This window comes from Anguilla anguilla, chromosome 17, assembly GCF_013347855.1.
Source record: "Anguilla anguilla isolate fAngAng1 chromosome 17, fAngAng1.pri, whole genome shotgun sequence".
Lineage (NCBI taxonomy): Eukaryota > Metazoa > Chordata > Actinopteri > Anguilliformes > Anguillidae > Anguilla > Anguilla anguilla.
Genome location: NC_049217.1, coordinates 31,171,128 through 31,184,426, shown reverse-complemented (window position 1 = coordinate 31,184,426; position 13,299 = coordinate 31,171,128). Strand labels below are relative to the sequence as shown.

Genomic DNA, 13,299 nt, shown 5'->3' with positions numbered 1-13,299 from the left:
AATTCATTAAATATAAAACTGTATTTTTGTTCTGCTTTCTAATATAGAAGACTTTTGAAATCACCCAAATGCTATATTTTTCCGAAACAAAAGCGTATTATGGCATGACCTTTCAACATTTAATAGCTTGACCGGACTCACATTACAGATATCTGTAATTCATTTATGACTAGTCAAAACGCTGTAATCCGTAATGCGAATCCGGCCAGGCTATTAAATGTTAAAAGGACTTGCCATATTCCATAGCCTAACCTTCTTATCCCTCTGGCGTCATGCTTAGGCCTTCCGCAGAAGCTTGCTCTTTAAGGTTGCTAATGGTTACCAGCGTTATCAGAACGAGGCGCATTGACGTCAATGACTGTCTGTGATTGGTCCTGACCTGTTTCCGGTAGGGCAGCCATCCAAGGACTGTAAAAACAGAGGAGAGAGGAGTTTGTATCAGGGGGAACAAATAGTCTGTAAAAGCGACTTAGCTTCGAATACCTTTGGTAAGCGAAATAAACTTCATTTTTAGAACGCATTCTAGTGATTTTTGCTGAATTTCGTTATGTTGCTCCAGAGAGAAACGTGCGACGTAACGTTTGCTAGCTGTCGCCCATATCTCCCGTTTGTTTTTATAGCGCAAGTTGGCTAGCTGGCTATATTTTCAAGATGGCGTTGTCGTTATCAGAGCTCTGCGGCCCTCAAATATAGCCATTCGACTTTGAAAGTTCGGCGTAGCTTCTCCTGCACGTCGGGGTATAACATTTAGATGTTAATTTTGTATGAAAATGGCTTTTGCCTCCGCACAATGGGACGATTCCTTTCTGATTGTAGTTCGTCGGTTTGTGTCAGTGCAGTCGGGAAGTGGCTGTCAAGTTATGCTGAGAGAAATATCGTTATCTGCTAGCTAACGTAGCCTGGGTGTTAGTAAGAGCCAGCGAGCTTGTAGACTAGATGGCCAAGTACAACCACCGACAACCACTGACCTGTTTCCCAGCTTGCTGAATAATAGATCTATTGTACTGAAAGCCAAGGTCCATTTGGGATGCCAGTTTAGTTGAAAAAATATCATTGCTAGCAGGCGAAAAATTTCTTGCTACATAATTTCGTGACTCAAAAAGGTGTCCGCCTTCATATTTAGCTGTAGGTGCAAAAATTGGGAAGTGACCCTCTATTAAACGTATGAATCGATAAGTGTTTAGCTGTCAAGCTTAAAATATATTATGTAACGTTAATTTTGTCGTTTGTTACAAAGTTTTGCACGTGGGTAGTCGTTCGGAAGCTGGCGTGGAGATCGATATTACTGTGATGGGCTAGTTAAATTAATTCTGTTGACTGAGGCTATTGAAAACAGTTCAGATAACAACGTGGTTAATGTGTTATTGATCTTTGTTCGCCTCTAGATTTGCGCGACGCAAATATAGCGCGTTGCTTCTTTTAAATCCGCACGCGGTGATTTCAGTCACAGGAGTAACAACTAGAATTTTTGATATGTAGGTTGTTGTATATTATTCTCAGTTATTTTAAGAGAAATGTTGTTTTGGCGTCTTGGACTCCTGGCGGAGCCATTAACAGTCATGTGATCCAGTTCATCTGTGAAATGTAAATCTACAAATATCTCAGAATGGGTTACGGTAACATTAGCCTGCACCTTTTAGAACCAATCTCTTCCCCCCCCCCCCCCCCCCCCCCCCCCGTGTTTGAATATCTCTTGTTTATCTTCCGCCCTGGTTCGCCATTGCCATGTAATCGTACTGACGTGCAAGGTCTATAAGGCAAAGTGCCCTGGCTTTTTGCTAGAGAAATTAGTTTTGTCCTTCTTGAATCAGATTTGAAGGATAACTCGGCTATTCGCCCAGAGTTGGAGTGTCACCCAGAACTCGGTATCAAAGCTTGTGTTGGTGAACAAATGAGAATGATGCTAATTTGCGTTGTAATGACCGAATACGGGGCAAAAATTAAATGGCAAAATAGTGAAACTGCTTACTTCCGTTTTCCTCTGACTTACTTACGGCCTAAATGAAGCGTATTTCGGTATGGAGGTAATATCTTGTTCCGCTTCTGCCCCTGAAGGTCTTTTCTGTTTACCCATGCGGAGTGGGTGCTATTTAAAGTCATCAGCATCGTCTTGTGAAGTTGTTAAGAGCGGTCTTTGTCCCGCAGGTCACACAGTTAAGTACCGTGGAAGACATGGAAGTTTAGATTTGTGTGCACAGAGACCCCGTTCACTCTTACAGGTTCTGTAACCAGAGCAGCCACGCTTAACAGAATTAGCTTTTCTTTTCGTACTGACGAACTGAAGGAAAGTCCTGTATCTTTTTTTTTTTTTTTTTTTTTTTAGAGAGACATTTCCTATTTTTATGCAGATAAAGAAATGACCTCAACAACAACAAAAAAACTAAATCCATCCTTTCAGAATGCAGCACCGCACATTGTGTTATTACAGCTATTTTACATGTGACGTGTTGCTTTATTGACATTGTCTGTTTTTTCTAAATTGATGACTGCCCCATCTCGTGGCTGCACAGGAAGAGATTTTATTTCCATTGGCTGTGCCACAGCTGCCACTTATAGTGAGACTGAGGCTATACAGTATTATACTGGATGCATTACAGTGCTTTATTATTGATTTCACCGTGGCCTACATACACTCATATAAACAAGGCTAAACACGAATCAAAGGCCTGGTACACTTGGCCCTTAAGGGGGGGAAAGCCCCACACGGCCAGCCGGGTGCCTCATCCTGCTAGGACAGTTCTAACCTGCGTGGATCAGTGCCAGGGTCCGGTATCGAACCCTACTCATCCACAGCTTTGTCAGTATTGTGATGTCACTCAGCCCTGTCAGTATTGTGATGTCACTCAGCCCTGTCCGTAAGGTGTGCACATGTTTGAAAACGCTCAGGAGACAGGAAGTAGAATTTTTGGGCCATTTGGGTTAATCTCGTATTAATGGTTAGGCAGAGCGAATTGAGGCGATTATACAACCGAACCTACAGTCAGACAGGGACTGAGGTGCCGAGATGGGGTAAGAATTTGACAGACTGTGTGAATTTATGTGCAGTTGTGAAAGCAGCTTTGTGCTGTGCACACACAGTAGTGTTGTACACAAGTAGGCTACATGTCCATGAATAGCTAGTTGCTCTTAGTGTTTGTCGACAGTTGTTTGAAATCCAACCATTTTGGTACAAGGAACAGAAATTTGCATAATAGTAGAAGCTGATTGGTGGAAAGTAAAAATATGTATAAAAATTGACCTTGACTGTGTATGAAATGATGAAAAGAAAATATAATTTATTTGTACCGGCATGCCAACTTCCAGTTTAAATGGATACCTTTGATGAGACAGTATTGTTTTTTTTTGTTTTTTTTTGTTTTACCTCTCTCCCCTTCCCCGGGCGTGCAGCGGACCTGCGGGTGACCATGGCGACGAGCAGCGAGGAGGAGAGGAGCCTGCGGGAGTGCGAGCAGTACGTGCAGAAGCACAATGTGCAGCAGCTGCTGAAGGACTGCATCGTGCAGCTGTGCACCGCCCGGCCCGAGCACCCCATGGCCTTCCTGCGCGAGTACTTCCAGAGGCTGGAGAAGGTGGGCGGGGGCTCGGGGGCAGGGGGTGGGGCCTCAGGGGGAGGGGGTGGGGCCTTGGGGAGGGGGGCAGGGGGGCAGGGGCTCCTATGGCAATGAGACGTCCCAGCCAATCAGTGGTCAGACATGGGTCCTGAAGGAGTGATCATGTGCTGATGCTTGACCTGAGACACCTTAATAGCACAATTAATCCATCTGTTCATTGCTCTGTTTATATGTATGATTTTGGCTGTTGATTCATTGTATTATTTTATTGTTCTTTATTGGTGGCAACATTTTGGTAATTTGCACTTTTCCAAGCTCAGTCTTATCAGCCCTCTCTTTTGGGGTAAAATGTATGTTGGGTGTATGAGGCAGATTAGGTCACATGAGTGAATGTGACATGAGTCTGTGCGTCTCCCCCCCCCTCCCCCCCCCCCCCCCCCGCAGGAGGAGGCCAAGCAGCTGCAGACGCAGCAGAAGCCCAGCTTGCGCTCGGACTCGCGCGAGGATGAGATCTCTCCTCCCATGAACCCCGTGGTGAAGGGCCGCCGTCGCCGTGGTGCCATCAGCGCCGAGGTGTACACCGAGGAGGACGCCGCGTCCTACGTGCGCAAGGTACCCGCCCCCGCCCTGCCGCTGTACCCGCCCCCGCCCCGCCACGCCCGTGCGCCACTGTACCCCCCCCGCCCCACCGCCCCACCGCTGTACCCCCACCGCCCCGCCACGCCCGTGCGCCACGGCCTGACTGCAGAGGGGCCTGTCCCAGAATGCACCTCACAGACAGGAACGCCCCGACGGGCGGACGCTGTAGTGCAGCGTTAAACAAGCTGGCAAACGGGTGTTACTGGAGCGTATCAGAAGATCAACTAAAACAAGCTCAGTAAATGGTCTGTATGTCAGTCTGTTAGAGATGAGAACTGTAGAGTTTCTGTAATTGGGTGACGCTCCCTAGATTGCGACAGAGAGGTTTTGTTTACATCATTCTGTGCCCTTAACCTTGCTTTGCCTGTGTTTGATGCGCGGTTTTAATGGCCGTGTGCAGTGCTGAAGGCAGGGACCTTCATGAAGAGCACCGCTGCCAGCTCAGTCTCTTAAGCGCATGTAGGGTGAGCCAACTGAACTGAGCGATCTCAAATCCACTCTGTCGCAGGTCATTCCTAAAGACTACAAGACCATGGCGGCCCTGGCGAAAGCGATCGAGAAAAACGTTCTTTTCGCCCATCTGGACGACAACGAGCGGAGGTAGCGCGGCCATCTTCGGTTTGTTTGTCCTGCTAGCGTAGCGTAGGTACAGCAGTGGAGATGAGCCTATCAGTCTTTGAGAAGGTGTTTGATTTGTGTGTGCTTGGCGTGACTGAGTGATCGCTTTCTGTAGGTTTATTTCTAGATGGTTCCAGAACATTTTTACCTGAAAAGATCTTGGGGGGGGGGGGGGGAGGGAATCAGTTTAAAAAAAAATGTCCATCAATTAGAGGTGCAAGTGTGATATTCACGTTTAAATGGTTTTCAATGAACTGAATTGACTACTTCTGTTCTTCCTTTTGCAGTGATATATTTGACGCCATGTTTTCTGTCACCTACATCGCTGGAGAGACAGTCATCCAGCAAGGTAGAATTTTCAGTTGCACATGAAATTGAACTATAAATTTGGTAATGATGGCGGAATTGAAAAGTTACTGTTTACTAATCTCATGATTCCCTCCTCTAGGTGATGAAGGAGATAACTTCTACGTTATTGACCAAGGAGAAATGGATGTAAGTGTTTGCTTTATTCATTGAGTGTCAAAAGAATGTTGGTTTCTCATTGTGTTCATTTGTAATACAGTATTTGTTATGCGTTTACTAACATGGAATACTTAGAATCTCTGCTGTTCCTAAAAAAGAGAGTAAGGGTCAACATGACGCACTTGACCTGGAATTCCGATTGCAGTTGTAGCCCTGTTCTATTCTCTCTGATTGGCTCCTCCTTTAAGTCCCGCCCCTTCCTGCCAGGGCTAAGCTCTCACCCGCTTGCTCTTTGCAGGTGTATGTCAATAACGAGTGGGTCACCAGCATTGGTGAGGGGGGCAGTTTTGGGGAGCTGGCGCTGATCTACGGGACACCCAGAGCCGCCAGTGTGACGGCCAAGACCAACGTCAAGCTGTGGGGCATCGACAGAGACAGCTACCGGAGGATACTGATGGTGATTATCACTACTGAACATCACTCCTGAACATCGCTCCATAAAAACATTACTACTGAACATTGCTGCTGAACATCACTCTGTAAAAACATTACTGCTGAACATCGCTCCATAAAAACATTACTACTGAACATTACTACTGAACATCACTCTGTAAAAACATTACTACTGAACATCACTCTGTAAAAACATTACTACTGAACATTACTACTGAACATCACTCTGTAAAAACATTACTACTGAACATCACTCTGTAAAAACATTACTACTGAACATTACTCCTGAACATCACTCTGTAAAAACATTACTACTGAACATCACTCTGTAAAAACATTACTACTGAACATTACTCCTGAACATCACTCTGTAAAAACATTACTACTGAACATCACTCTGTAAAAACATTACTACTGAACATTACTACTGAACATCACTCTGTAAAAACATTACTACTGAACATCACTGCTGAACGTCACTCCTGAACATCACTCCGTAAAAACATTACTACTGAACATCGCTCCATAAAAACATTACTACTGAACATTACTACTGAACATCACTCTGTAAAAACATTACTACTGGATGTTACTACTGAACATCACTGCTGAACATCACTCCGTAAAAACATTACTACTGAACATCACTGCTGAACATCACTCTGTAAAAACATTACTACTGAACATCTCTACTGAACATTACTACTGAGCATCATTACTGAACATTACTACTGAATATTACTACTGAACATCACTCCTGAACATTACTACTGAACATTACTACTGAATATTACTACTGAAATTTACTGATGCATTCCTGCTGTTGTTGTTCTGTCTGGTTGGTTCTGTCTGTTCTATCTGCTGTGTGTGGTGACGGTTGGTTCTGTCTGTTCTATCTGCTGTGTGTGGTGACGGTTGGTTCTGTCTGTTCTATCTGCTGTGTGTGGTGACGGTTGGTTCTCTCTGTTCTGAATACTGTGTTTCCCTGTTGTTTTTGTTGATGAACAAGGTTACTTTTATAGCCGATATGATGGTGTATTGCAAAAGCGCCAGAAGCTTATTGCTTTTGATGTGTTGCTGGTGCTGTAAGTTCAGTGAGTGTGAAACTCAAAAAGTAGCCTGATCTTCTTATACTGTTATTTTACTGGTCTCATTCTGCAAATCTGAGTGCTGTCGGAGCTCTTCAGTAGGTAGGTATTTGATTAGTTCACCTTGTCTTACAGGGAAGCACTTTAAGGAAGCGGAAGATGTATGAAGAATTTCTCAGCAAAGTATCGATATTGGGTAAGGCTGATTCATGCATCCTTTAAACGGCAAATGTCCCTGATTTTTGTGTAGTTGATTCGTTCAGTCAGTCTGTTGGGGCTGTTTTTGTTGCACTTTGTGGCAGATTTAATGTATATTTAATCAGGTTTTACTTATTCCCATGTTGTTTTAAAATCGATTTTTCAGTCAATGTGAAAGGTTGGGTGCCATCTAGTGGAATAGTTTATAAACATAGAAGACACAAATAAATGTTAAAATATCTTGTTTTGTGATGACTGTCAGTTTTACTATTTGATTTCTGATTTATTTTCATGTGTAGACCTTTGGCTGATTTGTACAATACTGCAAAAATGATGTAAATCCTGATATAAATGAGTCGAACTTCTGTTAGAAAGTGTGAGTGCGGGAGGGGAGGCTGTCATTGGCTGGCTGTTAAAGGGGAGGCTGTCATTGGCTGGCTGTTAAAGGGGAGGCTGTCATTGGCTGACTGTTAAAGGGGAGGCTGTCATTGGCTGGCTGTTAAAGGGGAGTGTGTCATTGGCTGGCTTCTCTCTGCAGAGTCACTGGAGAAGTGGGAGCGCCTCACGGTGGCCGACGCGTTGGAGACGGTGCAGTTTGAGGACGGACAGAAGATTGTGGTCCAGGGAGAGCCGGGAGACGAGTTCTTCATCATCCTCGAGGTTCGTGTGTGCGTGTGTTGTGTGTGTGCGTGCGTGTGTGTGTGCGTGCGTGCGTGTGTGTGTGTCTGTGTGTGTTTGCGTGGGCAGTGAAAGTACATGCCACAACAGCACTCTGTTGTATAAACACTGGCTGTACTGAACCCTTGATATGTAAAGCTCCATAGGAAACAGTTGAATTCCATGTTATTCACATTGATCTAGTGTGTGGGTGCTGATCCGGTGTGTCAGTGCTTATCCGGTGTGTGGGTGCTGATCTGGTGTGTCGGTGCTGATCCGGTCTGTCGGTGCTGATCCAGTGTATAGGTGTTGATCCGGTGTGTGGGTGCTGATCCTGTGTGGGTGCTGATCCGCTGTATGGGTGCTGATCCTGTGTGTGGGTGCTGATCCACTGTGTGGGTGCTGATCCGGTGTGTCGGTGCTGATCCAGTGTATCGGTGCTGATCCTGTGTGTCGGTGCTGATCCGGTGTGTGGGTGCTGATCCGGTGTGTGGGTGCTGATCCGGTGTGTCGGTGCTGATCCTGTGTGGGTGCTGATCCTGTGTGTGTGTGCTGATCCTGTGTGTGTGTGCTGATCCTGTGTGGGTGCTGATCCGGTGTGTGTGTGCTGATCCTGTGTGTCGGTGCTGATCCGCTGTGTCGGTGCTGATCCTGTGTGTGTGTGCTGATCCTGTGTGTGTGTGCTGATCCTGTGTGTCGGTGCTGATCCTGTGTGTCGGTGCTGATCCGGTGTGTGTGTGCTGATCCGGTGTGTGTGTGCTGATCCTGTGTCGGTGCTGATCCTGTGTGTGGGTGCTGATCCGGTGTGTGTGTGCTGATCCTGTGTCGGTGCTGATCCTGTGTGTGGGTGCTGATCCGGTGTGTGTGTGCTGATCCTGTGTGGGTGCTGATCCTGTGTGGGTGCTGATCCTGTGTGGGTGCTGATCCTGTGTGGGTGCTGATCCTGTGTGTCGGTGCTGATCCTGTGTGTCGGTGCTGATCCGGTGTGTGTGTGCTGATCCTGTGTCAGTGCTGATCCTGTGTCGGTGTCTCCTCAGGGCTCCGCGGCGGTGCTGCAGCGCAGGTCTGAGAACGAGGAGTTTGTGGAGGTCGGACGTCTCGGGCCCTCCGATTATTTCGGTGAGAAATTCCAACCGATCTTTAAACTCCTGAGCTGTCCACAGGCCCGCCATGTTACCTGTTTCACACGCATGCACATGCATGTACGCTCGTACACATGCTCTTGCACACGCTCACACGTTACATTACGCTGCATCGCATCACAGACATTACTCTGCACTGCAGTCACTTAGCAGACTCTCTTATCCAGAGCAACGCACAGTACTGCACAACGCACTTATGCACAAACACGTGCAATACACACAGATGTGAGTGAGTTGCTCACACAAACTCATTCACTCACTCTTACGTGCACATAACCTCACACACACACAGGCACAGGGTTCCTGTTATCAGTATCTGAGCTCCCTCTGAGCGCTGAGCTCCCTCTGAGCGCTGAGCTCCCTCTGAGCGCTGAGCTCCCTCTGAGCGCTGAGCTCCCTTTGAGCGCTGAGCTCCCTCTGAGCGCTGAGCTTCCTCTGTGCGCTGAGCTTCCTCTGAGCGCTGAGCTTCCTCTGAGCGCTGAGCTCCCTCTGAGCGCTGAGCTCCCTTTGAGCGCTGAGCTCCCTCTGAGCGCTGAGCTCCCTCTGAGCGCTGAGCTCCCTCTGAGCGCTGAGCTTCCTCTGTGCGCTGAGCTCCTCTGAGCGCTGAGCTCCTCTGAGCGCTGAACTCCTCTGAGCGCTGAGCTCCCTCTGAGCGCTGAGCTCCCTCTGAGCGCTGAGCTCCTCTGAGCGCTGAGCTCCCTCTGAGCGCTGCGCTCCCTCTGAGCGCTGCGCTCCCTCTGAGCGCTGAGCTTCCTCTGAGCGCTGCGCTCCCTCTGAGCGCTGAGCTTCCTCTGAGCGCTGAGCTCCCTCTGAGCACTGAGCTCCTGTTCTCCTCTCGATCCCGCAGGTGAGATCGCGCTGCTGATGAACCGCCCCCGCGCCGCCACCGTGGTCTCCCGCGGCCCGCTCAAGTGCGTGAAGCTGGACCGGCCGAGGTTCGAGCGCGTCCTCGGCCCCTGCTCGGACATCCTCAAGAGGAACATCCAGCAGTACAACAGCTTTGTGTCCCTGTCGGTCTGAATACCCCTGGCCCCGCCCCTTTCTGCAGTCTGCAAACCCCCCAGGCCCTGCCCCTTTCTGCGGTCTGTAAAGCCCCCCCCCCCTCCTGGCCCCTCCCCTTTCTACAGTCTGCAAACCCCTGGCCCCGCCCCTTTCTGCAGTCTGCAAACCCCCTGGCCCCACCCCTTTCTGCAGTCTACAAACCCCCTGGCCCCTCCCCTTTCTGCAATCTGAAACCCCCCCGGCCCCTCCCCTTTCTGCAGGGTCCACCAACCTGTTTGCTTTATTTCCCTCTGGGTTTTTGCTTTCTGTGTTTATTATATTTTTGTTTTTCTGACACCCAGCCCTCCTGCCCACATTGTAGCCTGCCTTTCTGTCTGTCTGTTTGTCTGTCTGTCTTTTTATAGCGACCCAATGGGACATTTCACATTTATACTTCATAAGCTTTCTCCCGCGCTATAGGCCAACCCGGTGTGGCAGCAGAAAAATGGGCCCTCACTCGCTCTCTCTCCTGTACAGAGGAGAATACGCTCGGCAGCCAGACAGCCAGAAGTTTCACTTGCTTTTAAAGAGTGATCACCTGTGTGCAGTTGTCCCGGCAACAGGGAGAAACAGTAAGACAAAAAAAAAAAAAAAGAACAGTCCCTTACGATGAACAACCACATTTGGATGCTTTTGATTTGGCTGTTTGAGATTTGGAGGTTTGGAATCCCTAAACCAATGCAGTTAGTTTTGTGTTCCTCAGTGGTTATTTGGATGGAACTGTTGGTTTTAAACACCGTTACAGCCATGGTGACCTGCTCTAATGTTTTATAATAATTGTTGCACATGTACAGTATATACATACATGTGTGTGAGTCTGTATAACCATAAACATTATATTTTTTGCACAGTTTGTGATATATAAGAAACAATGTTTTTATGCACCTGCTAGTATTAATTGCAGCAACATGTTCCAGTATCTTTATTAATTACGGAGAGCAAATATATCCCTCATTTAAAAAAAACTGCATATATTCTTCTCCTAGTCCCCTCCCCAACCCTGTCCCATATGTCTCCTGGGTGTCTCTTGTTCATCTTTACTGTGTTTTTCTTTATTTCTTTTATTTTATTTATTTCAAGCTGAAGTCGGAGCAGCTGTCTGCAGGACTTTGTTTAGGAAACATGGCTTCTAAGCCAGTGCCAAATATTACAGGCTGCTCTCGATTTTGTTGGAAAGCCGGGGTCTGGAAGAAAACTAGTGCACATTAGTACTCTGAATGTGATACTGATGAATAAACAGTTTTTAGACGCTGAGATCCAGGGCGATCACAGGTCAAAGGAAGCCCTCTGTAGGAGGATGGGGTTGCATAGGAGAGGCACTCTGAGCTTAGCCAGGGTGCTAACGTCTTTCCTCTTGGAAAAGGAAGCGGGGAAAACGTGGTGACGGTTCGTCGGTTGTGTTCGGCTTTTACGCTATCGCACGAAGAACCACGCAGTCGATGCGCGAAACGGGGCGGGGCGCCTTCGAACGCCGTGAAGCCGCTCTCGCTGTAGTCCCGTTCGGATCGCAGCGGGATTCGCGCGATATGACTGCTGCCCCTCGTGATCATATCCCCGTGTCCATGCCGACGGACGAGCCCAGCGTTTCTCCCCGGCTCCCGTTTTTTAAGCGCGAGGTGGCCCTGCATGCCGAATGCAGAACTGAAGTGTAACGTCAGTCTCCTGTAGCTGTGGGCCTCAGTTACACAAATAACGCATTTTTATTTTGGACCGGCGAACGGCCTTTATAGAAGACGGGATTTTGACAGAAGCCCGATTGTGATAAATGCTGTTGAAGTCTTAAACGTGTTAAAGTATTTACTCATTTCCTGTTACGTTTCTTAGTATACGCCAAATGTTTCTTCAATTTCCACAGTTCTGTAATGTATGTGAACATGTAATTTCCTTTTATTATTATTATTATTATTATTATTATTATTATTATTATTATTATTAATACTATGTATAGAGTTAGCGTAGTACAATAGATGGGACTGACAGCAGGCTCTAAGAGTAAACATTATTTTTTAAATGGCTATTTTTCCATAAATTCACTCTATTCTGTGTGCCCTGTGGCATGATTTAAAGAACTCTCCCCGGAAAGAGAGCCGTCGTTTCATTGGTGCCGTTCCGCGGTGGGATACGGGGAGTCCATGTTGACGCAGAGACGCATCCACAGCGCTTTCCCGCTCGTCTTTAAGAGTGTTGCTCACAGCACAATGCCACATCAGTTTGCAAACAAGCTGGGAAACGCTCTTGTGTGTGTTCATACGCTTGGGGGGGGGGGAGCTCTGTTTTGCATGACAAGTATTGTTTGGGAGGTGCGTGATACGCACCCTCCTGCCAGTGTATTTTATTTTACACACTTAAACACTGAACTGGAAAGTACTGTGTTACACTGTAATGTTACAGTTTGTCCAAAAAAAGTGCCTGCATTCTAAGCTTTTGTGGGATAGAACCCGTTCGGGTCATTCCAGAATGTCTTTCCGGAACTTGTCAACATGGCTACCCAGTGTAATTATTTTTGTGTATTTCTTTGACAGAGTTCACCTTTGAGAATTTCTTTTTTTTTTTCAGCAAACAAAACCATACAAGTGTGGAGTAGTGTTTTATCTGCCTCTTTAATGCAGCTGAAGGTATCATACATGTTCCCATGGTTTCCTTTATTCACCATGACAACTGGTTAGATGTAAATTGAAGTTTATGTTCAAATAAAACTCCATAAACTCTTTAAACTATGATTCTTAGATTCTTGAAAGTAAAAAAGCTTGTTACTTGAGTTTTACACCAGTCCCTGGCATGGAGACAGCAAGGTAGGTTGGCCTTGCACAACAATTAGACTGATTTTAGTTTGAACCTTTTTCCATCGGTACATCGTTTTAAAGGAAATAAATTCCCCTTGTAAAAATACATTTCCTTTTGGTGATCCGCCATTTTCCTTTGATTCGCCATGCTGTGCGGATCTGCGTTTGACTCTGTGGTGCAGTGTCTAGGATATGGAGGTAAAAACACAGAAAGTAAATTACATAAATTCCTAAAGAAAGATGCACAATTGCCAATATAGCGACTTGTCTTAAGCAGAGGAGAAGTTTGTGAAGTTTAAAAGACTTTCTCAGGAAAGGTGGATTCCTTTTGCACATTCAACACTTTACCTGTGGCATTTCATTTGGGGGTTCTGATGGTCTGTATTTCATCGTATAATTATAGCATAAAATAGCAGACCCCCCCCCCCCCCCCCCCCCCACACACACACACACACACAAATAAGTTATTTAAAGGAAAAGGCTTAATTACACCTGCTTCCCTGATGTTACTTGTGCTCTTTCTGTGCTCACATTCTTATTTACTGACTGAATATTCTGACAGTGCAGCCAAAAAAAATACAATATTACATTGCTTTCAGCGGTGGAGTATAAGTGTGGGTGCAGACGGTGGGTTGGCGGGTTGCCTTGGTGTGTGTGTTCCGGA

At 46.6% G+C, this 13,299-nt stretch overlaps 1 protein-coding gene across 1 annotated transcript; it reads left to right on the top strand.

Moving 5' to 3' along the window:
- Nucleotides 1-343: 343 nt before the first annotated feature.
- On the top strand, nucleotides 344-12,566 carry LOC118216045 (cAMP-dependent protein kinase type I-alpha regulatory subunit-like). Its single transcript, XM_035397053.1, has 11 exons — nucleotides 344-488; nucleotides 3,388-3,569; nucleotides 3,996-4,163; nucleotides 4,699-4,790; nucleotides 5,096-5,157; nucleotides 5,257-5,303; nucleotides 5,572-5,730; nucleotides 6,950-7,010; nucleotides 7,551-7,672; nucleotides 8,707-8,788; nucleotides 9,659-12,566. Exons 2-11 carry the CDS (start codon nucleotides 3,405-3,407, stop codon nucleotides 9,829-9,831), a joined length of 1,131 nt encoding a protein of 376 aa, XP_035252944.1. The 5' UTR covers nucleotides 344-488; nucleotides 3,388-3,404; the 3' UTR covers nucleotides 9,832-12,566.
- The last annotated feature ends 733 nt before the right edge of the window (nucleotides 12,567-13,299 follow it).